General features: G+C 38.4%; 1 protein-coding gene across 11 annotated transcripts in view; it reads right to left on the bottom strand.

The window, feature by feature from the left end:
- The window catches only part of PHF21A (PHD finger protein 21A), a 139,456-nt gene that overhangs the window by 17,445 nt on the left and 109,464 nt on the right, over nucleotides 1-12,547 (bottom strand). For 10 of the 11 annotated variants that reach the window (XM_072863752.1, XM_072863759.1, XM_072863760.1 and 7 more), the window contains 7 exons: nucleotides 10,988-11,074; nucleotides 8,456-8,752; nucleotides 6,555-6,653; nucleotides 5,399-5,450; nucleotides 4,494-4,573; nucleotides 3,982-4,042; nucleotides 1,372-1,535 (listed from right to left, as the gene is read on the bottom strand). In XM_072863752.1, coding sequence (XP_072719853.1) covers nucleotides 1,372-1,535; nucleotides 3,982-4,042; nucleotides 4,494-4,573; nucleotides 5,399-5,450; nucleotides 6,555-6,653; nucleotides 8,456-8,752; nucleotides 10,988-11,074 — 840 coding nt within the window. Of the gene's footprint in view, nucleotides 1-1,371; nucleotides 1,536-1,603; nucleotides 1,627-3,981; nucleotides 4,043-4,493; nucleotides 4,574-5,398; nucleotides 5,451-6,554; nucleotides 6,654-8,455; nucleotides 8,753-10,987; nucleotides 11,075-12,547 lie in introns of all 11 variants that reach the window. The other variant, XM_072863761.1, reaches the window with a different exon arrangement.

The raw sequence follows: 12,547 nt of genomic DNA, 5'->3' as shown, positions 1-12,547 counted from the left end.
AGAAAGGGTTTTTACAGTCAAGTGCTATTCTGCTCTCAAAAGTGACTATATAAAAGAGAACCTTTTAATTTCACATACATATTTCCTGGGTATCAGAATTGCATCTGTTTATTTCAGACACATGACTCAGACACACTTGTACTATTTCTATTCCTGTTACCTCTGCAGAACAAATACAGTTCAGAGGCAAGAAGCTGGCTTCTGTTCCCTATTGTATGTGTCCAGTAGAGTTGGTCTCTCAGCCTATGTACTTACAGTGGTGCAACTGCATAGACGAAAATAAAGCGGCCCAACTCTTCCTTAAAGCCCATTTCAAATGGTTGGGCCTCAATTATATGTGATACTATGTTTTAAAAAAAAAAAAAAAGCGGGGGGGAGGGGGGAGAGACTGCTCTGACTCAGACTGCAGAAGGAGTCTGCAGCACTGGTATGAAGAAATAAGCAAGCACCTTTTTATTTTTAAACTGTGCCCAGTAAGTACTAGACATTAAAACACAAGCACCTTACTGGAAGTACACTACAAATCCTGAGTATTTTTGTGCAATGAATTGTTTCACGCATACTGAACAGTCACGGTACACTTTCAGACAAATCAGCGTCCCTTCATGATGTCATTTTGGACCTACATAGCGACTCAGTCCAATCTTCCCACACTATTTATCTTCTAAAGTTTATGCATGACCTTTAACTTTTTTCACCATGTTTTTGCAAGAAATAGAAACAATGAAATAACTGGATAGTTCTCAGCAACTTAAAAACCATGTGCTTTGAGTAGCAAATCTTATCTTTGAATTAACTTAAAATAAGGACACTTGGTTCTTCATAAATTATAACAAAATGACCAGATTTCACTCAAGACATATTTTGGGATCTGACCACAGGGGTGATGTACTTAGCTATGCCAGTACACCAGAACTGCCATAACCAGTGTTGTGAATGCTGCTCCTGGCTGTCGTGGGTGATCCAAGTGGTTTCCCTCCTTCTCTCATTACAGAAATACCCCAACTTTTTGTTATTATGGTCTGTAAGTAATACTTTTCATTCTCCCCTTCCCCCTTTTTCATGGATGACAGATTCAATTCTGTCAGACAAGATCTCAGATGCTGCACAAAGGAAATGAGCTCATCTAGCATGCCTGGTGCCTTCCAATGTTTCAATCCACTGAAGGAGTTATAAATAAAATCTCCACAGGATAAGAACATAGGTGCAGGAGGAAAAAGAAGGGGTGTTAAAAGAATGCTGGACCGTTTCACTGCACTGAATCAGGACAAATGATGAGTGAGACTAAAGAAACAAAATCTGCAACGATTTTCCTTGTGGCTGTTTCTGCATATCTTTCTAAAAGTAACCCCTTCCCCAAGAGTTACTTACGTCTGTGGAGCTGGGGCTAGGCAGGGACACAGGCTGAACAGCTGCGGGAAAAGTAAATGTGGTCTCTGTCTTTTCATTTTCGGGGGAGTCAGGATAACTGGACAGAGGGGACGTGGGGGTCAAAGCCCCGAACCCCAGCACCGTGTTGTATTTAGGTGGACGACCTACATATTAACAACAGGGAACACAAAAAAAAAAAAAAAAAAAAAAAAGGAAAAATGATCTTACATACCTTTGGCCAGTGGTCCTCATTGGCTAGCGTGAAAAAGGAAATGATGTAGCACAGAGAGGAAGTTAATATAAAAGTTACAAGTGGAAGGACAGAAGCAAAGATTTAAACATTTTTTAGAAATCTTTTAAGTAGAATTTTGCAAGGAAAGAACATTTAAAAGGTGTATTTCAGAAGGAAATAGAAATAAGCTCTGTAGAGGGTCAAAGAATCACTCCCACAAAAGCAGCATGGGGACACTTGCCACTCCTAGAAATGAGGCTATTCAGTTTTTAGGGAAAACATGTTGGCATCAAAGCTAGAGAGAAGCTACAATAACTACTATTAAATCCTTTCTACTGTTATTCCACACCTCCCTATCTTTCTAGTGCCAGCATAAATCTACACAAAGGTTAAGTCCTTTATCAGAGGCCAACACTCACCAACCCCCTCCTTTTCTTCCCCTTTTTTTAAACACACTCACCCACAGATCAGCACTTTCTACCCTACTAGTACATTTCTTAAATTAGGCTACCTCAAGAGCAGGTCCTGTTGTCGGACCCATAACACCAGCACTACCAGTTGTAACCTACCACTGGTCTTCCACTGTAACCCTCCTCAAATTCTGTATTCTTTCTTAGACTTTCTCAGTCAAGTATGTTTGATTATGCACAACTCCTATATGCTCCTTTAGACTAGCAGAAGTGCAAAATGTGTTCGTAACAATTTTCATAATATCATGTATGCAAAGCAAGACAGCCAAAAACCAGTATGTAACCATCATTTCTGCCTCCCTTCTCCAGGGTAATCTATGGATATGTAAACATAAAGGATTTAGGATCTAGGAATAATTCCCCAGATCTTATGTTTACAGATTGTCAGTCCATACCTATTAACATGCTAAATCTTGCATTTAAGGTCTGGATATGTTCCAGAACTAAGGATGTCCTTGGAAACGGATTTCTGATAGTGATGTCCATGGCTGAAATTTCTGACATGCTCAGCACCAGCTAGAATTAAACTAAAGCTCTCAAGGGCACATGCTTGCATAAGCTTTTCACCTAATATACTGCTATATACTAAATCACAAAACAAATGTATATATCCAAATCTTGTGTCAATTGAAAATGTGTGCTACTAATTTCGTGCTGATGCAAGGTACAGGCTCACAACAGGGTGTGAGAATAAAAAGAACGTATAATAGCAGTCAGTGTGCAAAAACAGGCTAAGAGAGTTATCAAGTACAAAAGCATGCAATCGTTTTTATTGATACAGTAATTGTTCACAATGAGTTATAAAACAGAATTAAGAAATCATTACTAGAAGAAGGAACATTTACTTATCCACAGAGTAAATGCAAAACTCACTCTCTATAAAATCTACATCATAGAATTTTAAAAAATACATTTAATTTTATTAGAGGATGGCAGTAGAGACTAATGTCTTTTATTTAGAAACACCGTAGCTGCAGAAGTGTCAGCTTTGCCACATTGCCTGCTGGACTGAAGAGGTATATCAAGGAGAGCACATATCAACTGAATACTTGACCTTGCAGCCAAAAAACAAAGATAATGGAACTGGTTAGTGCTAGGTAGGACTGTGGGGTTTTTAATCTGATTGATTACTTTTCTTTAGACAGCAAACTCAGGAGTAGAGAAGGTATTATGAGTCTTTAAGGACTGCAGAAAATCATAAAAAATCAGGGAAAGATTGTCATATACGTGTGGTTGATGCCATGCACAAAAAATGGTATCACATTCTCTCCTATGCTGTTCTGACTCATCTGTTTCACCATAATCTAAGTCTTAAAATTTCACCTGTTCCACAGAAGGATTTCTACTGAATAATACCGCATACCTATATGAAAGATCATCTCTCATTTTAGGACAAGTGGCACTCTGGTTGCAGGAAAGTGCTCAATAGGAGCACGATAGCCTTTCTTGCTCAAGATAAATTCTTTTGAAGGACCCATCTCTACTCCCAGTGGGGAACAAGGCTTTTGTCACACTAAGTTTCCTCTCCTATTCAGGGCACAGACACTTTTTCCATAACCACCTTCCTCTTGACAGTAACAATACAATTTAGTTATTAACAAGAGGATCTTGAAAGCATCTTTATACCACTAAATGATGTTCAAACATCTCACCTTTCACTGTGCTCTACCTATTGTATTTTATTATTATTTTTGGACAGTGAAACTGAAATGAAACATTGAGCTGCCTAATAAAACCTGCTATACTAATCCCTAGAAGTCATGATCTTTGTCTACCATGGAAATTTACTGGACAAATGAAGTACTGTAGAGTCCTTCTTTGTTTTGCTCTTCAAATCAACAAGGGGACTGCAAATGCAAGATGGAGGAAAAGGCATACATCAGGGAGACAGGTCTAAGTATACCTCACCTCTTTTACGTGTCCCAGGATGCATTGTGCTGTTCAGGTACGTGACTGCACTCTTCTTGCGCTGCAAGGAAGAATATAACAATTTTTGTTGGCTAACATTTTTGGCAACAGCTATATGCAATAGCTGAGGAACAGCACAGTAGTACTAAGTGAGATTGCTGGCTGTTCTGTTTTCTGAAGCTGTGCTTCAGAAAGGTTAGCTTTTTTACACTACTTCTGACATCTGGACTACTTCAGGCTGATACACAAGCTGCCCTAATGGTACGCACACTGCCATTTAACGTCAGCTTTACACAGGAGAAGGCAGAAAAACACGTAAGTATTAGAAGAACATCCCAATGTATTTACTATTTAAAAATCCGAGGGTCATATCATTGCAATGGCCTTTTGAATTATAAATGATAGCTTGCCTGTCTAGTTAGAACTGAGATAGCTTAGGAGGTACCAACATGGCAGAAAGACACACAAGCTCAGAATGAAAATACCAGCTTCCCCCAGCAAAAAATTAATACCTCAGGCTCAAAAACGGCTCCACTGTACACTGGATTTGCTGTTGTTCTTCTTTTCCTCTCTTGTCGCTTACTTTGGATTTCTTGTAAAACAAAGCATTCAGGTTAGAAAACAATGGGTCTTGGAAATTATATAAAGTAATCAGAATTCAGTTTGCATGTGAGGAGAGCTGTGAAGATTTCTGCAGAACACCAATCATGCTGAATATAGGCAACTTTGTTATACTTCTAATTTCTGAAGGTTTGAAAACTAAGAGCTGACAAGTAATACAAATACAGTGCTCAACTAATTAATGAAATGACTGTCATCTTCTCGTCAAGTACTCCATGACTAAGACATTTTAACTCATGGTCAGTGTAATTGGGATCTAAAATGAAAAGCCTCTGGTAACCTTGTTGATACTTAAAAATAAATACAGTACAGAAATATGCAAGCCATTGAAATGTTAGGCTGTATTTCACTGTATAGGATTAAGGAGTTTAAATTATAAAGCCAATTATAATCTATTAACTCATTCACTACAGATTACAGTCCCATGAAATCATGAAATAAATGAAAAATCCAGATGTAGGTTACAGTAAAATTATCCATGGTATAACTTTGCAGATACAGGAGTTGTGCAGAAAGCAATCAGATTGTCACAAGTGTGTTTCCTACCATCAGAGCATACACTTTCTTCCCAACCACTGATCTCAGCTGCATAAGCAACTGCTTTGTTTCAACATAATAAGAGGAATAAAAAAGTATGCACAACAAACTAAGTTAGATCAAGAGTACACACATCCCAAACGCACTTTTGTGCAAGGAAATACTGCATTTAATACAGAAATATTTTGCACCTGTACTTCCAATTCAGAAGGGCCATGAAACAGGGAGCTCAAGAACCAACTTAAGCCATTTTTCCTACCTTCCAGATGGTCATGAGTAACTAGTCCCAGAGACACCATGAAGGCAAGTTTCTGTGAGGAGGGAGAAAAAAAGATCATGAGAAGTCCATCTGTTAGGATGAGCTATGTCACTTAGGCCCTTTAAGGTCAGTTGACAGGTAACTAAGCAACAAAAATGTTATTAGTAATAGTTTGCTTCTATAAATCACTTTTCATTCATATATGTTAAACTGCTTTACAGAGGATAGACAATAGTCCCATTTTCTAGATGGGAACCTAGGCTGAGATACAGGGAAATGCCAATTGCTCATGATCACAGAGTTGGCAGAGCTGGGAACAAGAAAACAGTTTCTTTACTTCCAGTCCAGCACTGAACTGACTATGTGACTGGCTCTTAGTAAATACCAACACAGTTCAATTGCCAGCAAAATATTGCTAGTTGAAGATCATTCTCCATATATTACAAACTACAAGGAGCAACCCTGGTTTACATTTGCCATTCAATAAGGGCTATGGCTTTCTTAAAGGATTCTAATTTTAATGCAGGAAGTGCACAGACATGTAAAAATCGGAATTTGTACCGACAACAGTTAATGCTCCCACAATAGTCAGTTTGAATCCATCTACAAAAACCAATGTAGTAGAGCATTTAGCTGTAATCGGTTCCAAAGCTCTGCATGGCAGAAAGGCTTTAAGAAATAGCCATTCTGGCCACTCTTTCCCCCCAAAACCAGCTGGACCTGAACTGGAATAAGACCTGGGCAGAATGTGAACATACATCACTCTTTCCCTCCTGCTCACTAGAGCAGAAATATTTTATAAAACAAAATAAAGACATTTCTCCAGCATTAAAAATCACTCCAGAAGTCTAAATCCTCAAAGGACTGGCAATTAACACTAATCTAAGCCTCCTGGTTGAGGGAAGGGAGGGAAATTATGATCTTCTAACTTACAAAAGACTCAGAAGTCAAATGCATTCCAGGACTGAAAAATACAATGCATTGTATTTATTTAGATTTCTTATTCTGCAGCCTTATCAACTACTGCTGTCCAACAGGAATGTATGGAATGTTAAAGTTAAGGACTCTTGAGGGAACAGAGGGGGAAAAAATGTTTTCTGAAGGACAGAGTGTTTCTTTTTTTTCTTAAAAGAAAGCTCTGGGTGTGTTCTGATACCTGTGGATTTTCTTCTCGTTTTGGCTTCGGTGCAGCAGGTGGAGTAACTGTACGACTTTCTGTTTGCTTCTCTTCTGCTTCCACATGTGGTTTAATAGTCTGAAAAGAAACAGTGTTTCTCTCATTCAGTGATAAGAATGACTTTTTTTACTTTGACTAATAAAGCAGAACAAATACTTTCCCAGATACAGGAGAAAAAGTTTAAAGCTGGCAGTGTACTAACAAAGACTTAATTGAGGAATCTGATGTGAGAGGAATGTTAAATAAAGCGTTTTCCTTTAACAAAGGATGAAACAGCCTTACCAACATTCTGTTAACCCACACAGCCACACAAGCAATAAAAGTCATCTTAAGAGTTAACTCCATTACAGAAATCACTATATGGTATGGGAAAACTAACAGAGACTTTAAGAAATAGCATCCCATGGAAGACTTCCAGGTAGAAACTATTCTGCATGGCACATACATTTTGTACTTCTCACTTCTCAGTCTTCATATTTCATAGAATTATGAATGCCTCAAAAACTGTCTCTCTGACTCCTATGATCTCAGATGTTTCTGAAGCTTTTTTTCTTTTCTGAAAGTCATAATCTTCTGCAATGGCATCACAAACCCTGCATGACAATCCTCAGCCCATGGCATAGCTGCTGAGGCTACAAACTCAGTGAGGTAAGCTACAGAGAGACAAACTTTCCCCCTTTATGATATGGAGAAAATACACAGAAAAATTCATCTATTATTAAACCACCACCATTCTTCTGTGTGTTTTTCAACAGTTGAAGTGCCAGTAATTATCTGAAGAGCAAACGAATATCGCTGACATCAAAAGGAATAGGCATCAAAAGTATAGTATTGTAGAAGTACAACTTCAAATCATACGAAAAGGGTGTGCATTGCTGAACAACTTGTGGAACAGCCTTGAGGTACACAAGAACCTACTCATGAGAATTCATAAGCAGAACTGAGCATGAGCGTATCTTTCATGCACATGATTTTCACAGTCTCCATAGGTGACTTCAAAAGCAGAACTTTTGAAGTTCTGGAAATAGGTAACTTCAAGGCACATTAGTCTAAGAAAGAGTTATAAATGAAATATATACTACTATTATTTATATACATTACAGAAATATTGTATGTTATAGGTAATGTATTATGTAGTATATAATATTATACAAACTTATAATATATGAAAGAGTTAAAAGTGAAACAAGATTGCTTTGCTTGAACTGAATGGCAAGGACTCTCAGTTGCAATCCACACTGACTAAAGTAATGTTTTATTTTATAAAAGTCTTTTCTGGAGAGAGACTTTAAACTGAACATCTAGAATTCTCTGTTTCTGAGGGCCTCCTTTCCACTCAATCAATCCAATTTAGTCATGGCAAACTATCGGTCTTCAGAAGCTGAGTGAGACTATTTTGCCTCCAATCACAAGACTGCAAGATCAAGGAAGAAATGGCTACATTTATCACATTAAATACCCCTACGATTTTGCGTAATTTTTGCCTTTCACATAGCCACCCTTTGAAAAACAGAAACACAGAAAATATTTTTCCAGTGTTTCTTAAAGGCTTGATATGAACATTGACTTCAGTTTGTACTTGGTCTCCAAGATACTAGTACAGCCCTGCAATGTAGCTAGCTTATAAACTACTGAAGTTAAGACAGTAGGGGGAGCATAAAAATACTGAAGCATGAGAAAGATTCCAATGGACCTTATTAAAGAAAATTGTAACTTCTGCCCCAAGAGTTGCAAGTCATTCCATAATTTGTACTGTTGTTGGAACATGAGTATCTCCAGTACCCACTGCAAATTTCTCCATGGTTCTCATCCTCTCCAAACCGGCACAGTAAAGCAATAAACCCAGTATGCTGCATTAGTAGACACTTTCTTATCTGTACCTGTTTTTCAATGTTTGGTTTGCTGATCTGTACAGTCTGAGGTCCAGCGAGCCTGGTACCTGGTGCTGCTATCACGATGCTGGTGAGCTGTGCCATAGGGAAAGTTTTGGCTATGGTTGCTGTCTGCCCGTTAACTACACGAACAGGATGTATGGAGTTCTGAGAGTTGGGTAAAGAGGTGGGTGTGAACTTTGTTGTCAACATCACAGGCCTCTGAATAAGCTGAGGAGCTGCAAGCATTGGAGGAGGTGCTGGGGCAATAGGAATGTTATTTTGGGCAACTGGTTTAGGTCGAACCTAGAAAAAAAAAGGAAGAAAAAAAAAAAAGAGATATTTGTATGTCAGTATTTCAGACGAACTTTTTTACTAAGTCTTTCAATTCAGCCTGTATAATCTGCAGAAGGTTGCTTGATGTTTTTATAGAATGTAATTTTTAGCATAGTGTCCTAAGTATGCTATGAGAAGGAAAAGCCACATTTTCAAACCTACTTGCATAAAACCCATCCATAACATTTGCATATGCAGTCACTGTCCCTGAAATGGTGGTATTTGCATGCACAGACACTTATATTGCATGTTTATTGCCAAGTGCCTTATCTGTATCTAAATCAACATACTGGTTTTGCAAGCCAAAAAATTCATGTAATATTTACAGGCACAGCTGAGGCTCTCATGTTACAAGTGTGTCTCAGGGCTTTATACTGAGCCTCCAAGAAATCATGAACAGTTGATTGTGCCCTGAAAGAAATAATTAAAATTTTCAGGAAATCCTTGTTACCTTTGTTAACTCTATATTTAGACACCTGCACAACCAATCTTGCTAAGCAAAAAAATTGTCAAGATTATACATTAATCCCTCACTGAAAGTGCTAAAGGCTACAGGTAAATGCAGTCATTACTCTTTTCTTCTTTCACAAGAAAGAGCCACAAGAATCTTCCAATCCTCCACCACCAATACTTGCTTATTTCTTGCCCATTGTTAAGTTTGTACTTATCACATCATTACAGAGTACAGAAGTAGAATACATTACTCTGAAAATAAAGTCTTTTTCCTTATTTAATTTCTATTGTCCTATCCACCTTTAATACTCCATCATGCATTTTATCATGGAAAACTAGGTCACATTCCAACAGATTTCACCATCCCCAAATCTTAACCAGACACCAGCCTATACTTTCCTTTTTTCTTTTGTAAAAGATTTAGACTTTTATTCACAGCACTATGTATTTCTTACAAATGAAATAGTTCCGCCAAGATGTTTTTTTAAATGAAGACGCAATCTGTGTCTTTCCCAAACCATTAGAAAAAAGTAAACCACAAGTTTTACTGCTCAGCTGCAAACAGAGGTCACTCTCCGTTGCAATACAGAAATACTTGGGAACAATCTAGAGACATCTCGTTTTTCCTTTTTTGCTCATGAGCAGCAAATAGCAATTAGAGCAATTTAAGGCCTTGGGTGATGCTTTGATTTTGCTGATACCTGTTCCATGGGTTCATTTCATTTGATGCAAATAGGATCATATATGACCATCATATGCGAATTTCATAATCACAGACTCATGCAGGTTGGGAGGCAGCTCAGGAGGTCTCTAGTTTGACCTCCTGCTCAGAGCAGGGACAACACTAAATGCAGACCAGGTTGCTCAGGGCTTTGTCCGGATAGGTTTAAAACTCCAAGGACAGAGCTTCCACAATGTCTCTGGGAAGTCTCTTCCCCTCCTAACTGTCTTCAAAGAGAACTGTTTCCTTATACACAGTCTAAACCTTCCCTGTTCCAATTTATTGTCTATAATTCTCCTGCCAAGCACCTATGTCTCCATCTTCTTGTTAATTTCCTTGTTGATATTGGAAATAAGGCTGCTGTTAGGGTGCCCTCAAAACCTCTTCTCCAAACTCAACAAGCCCAGATCCCTCAGCCTCCCCTTGCAGGTCATACATTCCTGCCCCCCAGCTATCTTAGTGGCCTTCCTCCCCTGGATTAATTCAAACTTACTGACTTCTTTCTGGTACCAGGGGGTCCAAAACTGCATGCTGTATATCAGATCCAGTTTTATGATTGCTGAGGAAAGGTGGATAATCTCTTCCCTTAATCTACTGGCTGTGGTCCTGTTGGTACAGCCCAATATGCTGCTAGGCTTCTTTGCTGCCAGGGCACACTGCTAGTTTAGCTACTGTCAACCAAGACCTTTTAAGCAGTGCTGCTCCCCAGCCAGTCAGTCCCCAGCCTGTACCTATGCAGGGGGTTAGTCCATTCCAGGTGCAACACTTTGCGTTTTTCCATACTGAAGCTGAAGAGATTCCTGCTGGCCCATTCCTCTATCTTGTCTAGGACCCTCTGAATGTCAGCACTGCCCTCGAAGAGTATTGACTGCACCCTCAAATTTGGCATAATCTGCAAACCTGTTGAGGATGAATTGTCTCCTCCACCAGGTCAGCAATAAAGACTGACAAAAATGACGTTCATAGAAAGTATCTCCTATCTATGCTGTAATTAAGTTCCTTCTTCTATTGCTTGTTCACTGTACACTCACCTGTGGAAGAAAATTTGGACGAGGAGTAAGTCTGGGAGGAGGGATGAACTGCGGCACTTTTATGGGCTGAGGCGTAGCCTGAACCTGCTATAAGAACACAAGAGAGTTCAGTAAGAGGAAAATAGCTTTGAAGTTGTTCACCAAAATCAACATCCTGAATGTATTTTCAGACCTGATATCCCCATTTTTCCACTCTGTAAATAATTTTTCACAGTAACAAGTTCCTCATTAGAAATGTAGTAAAGACAGAGCTAATCTTACTTTCCAGTTCCTACACACCTTGCTTCCTAAATTGAAGGTATCTTTCCTTTTAGTTCAACTGTACTAACTACTGTGCTCTGCAATCTAAAACCATTTCATTTGAAGATAATGAAAGCTCCTGTTTGTTTCAATAGTTAAAAATTGGTTTTACAACAGACAGAAAATAATAACAGACTTTGATGTCCAGCTATATGAACCATTGTCCTTTCGTATTGAATGGCATACAGAAGAATGAAAGAATACCTCATGCAAATAGAAAAGATCTGGAAGTTACAACTCTTTTAGCAATATTAATGACACTATGAGGGGTTCTAAATACACAACTTGCAATTTTCGAAAGTAGGCCATTCATTTGAAACAATTAAGATCTGACTTTAAGGCATCCTAAGTACTTCCCCGTGTAACTGAAATCAGTTGGATGGAGCTGACACATGATAACCTCTGAATAGCACTACTAGCTACCCTAAGTTGAGTACTCGGTCAGATTCTCTGAAATTAATGTCCTTGTTAGCTTCCACCCTTCTGTACTTCTGTCCACCCACATAAGATTGCAATTTACTTCAAAAAGGTCTTGTACTGATTAATTAATGCTTGGGAAAACATTCTGAGATTTTTGATGAAATCTGCTACAGAAATATAAATCATGGACTATTATCAAAACAGAATCACCTCCCCAAAGCTAAATTATTCAGCAAAGAAATGAAGCACAGACAAAAAGGACAGATGAGAGTGGTGCAAGGGATGACACGGGAAAAGAGAACAGTAGAAAAAACTCCACTCAAATAGTCTTCTCTATTCTGATTGCAAACATATGCCTCATTAGGAAACAAAATTACTTCCATTTGCATTATTAAACTGTATTTTTCAATAAAGATAAATTGGATTTACGTTTAGTGAAGCCTTAACCTTTACTCCAGAAGTAAAATTTCCCTGTCATGATGCTATACAATGTCTGGTTTCCAGACCAAGAAGCCTATATAACCCAATTGGAAAACATTACTTCTTTCATTTCTAGGTGGCTAACTGTCCTGGAAAAGACTGTGTGATGTAATCAAAGGACTTTCCAAAATATATGCTTAAAGAACAGGTTCTGTATATGTGTATGAAAAAGTGGTGAGTGAAGACATGGGGGTGGGCAGAGTTAAGTGATGTGTCTAACACCAGAGACTTTATCACACAAAGAGAACAAGAGAGATTGACTCAAAAAAATCTAAGATGAAAACCCAAACTGATCAAATGAAGAAAGTCTGACATCTCCTTTACCAAAGAAAAGAGTAGGAATTCTGCAGAACACAGCCA

Source organism: Ciconia boyciana, chromosome 6 (assembly GCF_034638445.1).
Source record: "Ciconia boyciana chromosome 6, ASM3463844v1, whole genome shotgun sequence".
NCBI lineage: Eukaryota > Metazoa > Chordata > Aves > Ciconiiformes > Ciconiidae > Ciconia > Ciconia boyciana.
The sequence above is the reverse complement of the archived record's forward strand: the minus strand, read 5'-3'. Positions and strand labels throughout refer to the sequence as shown.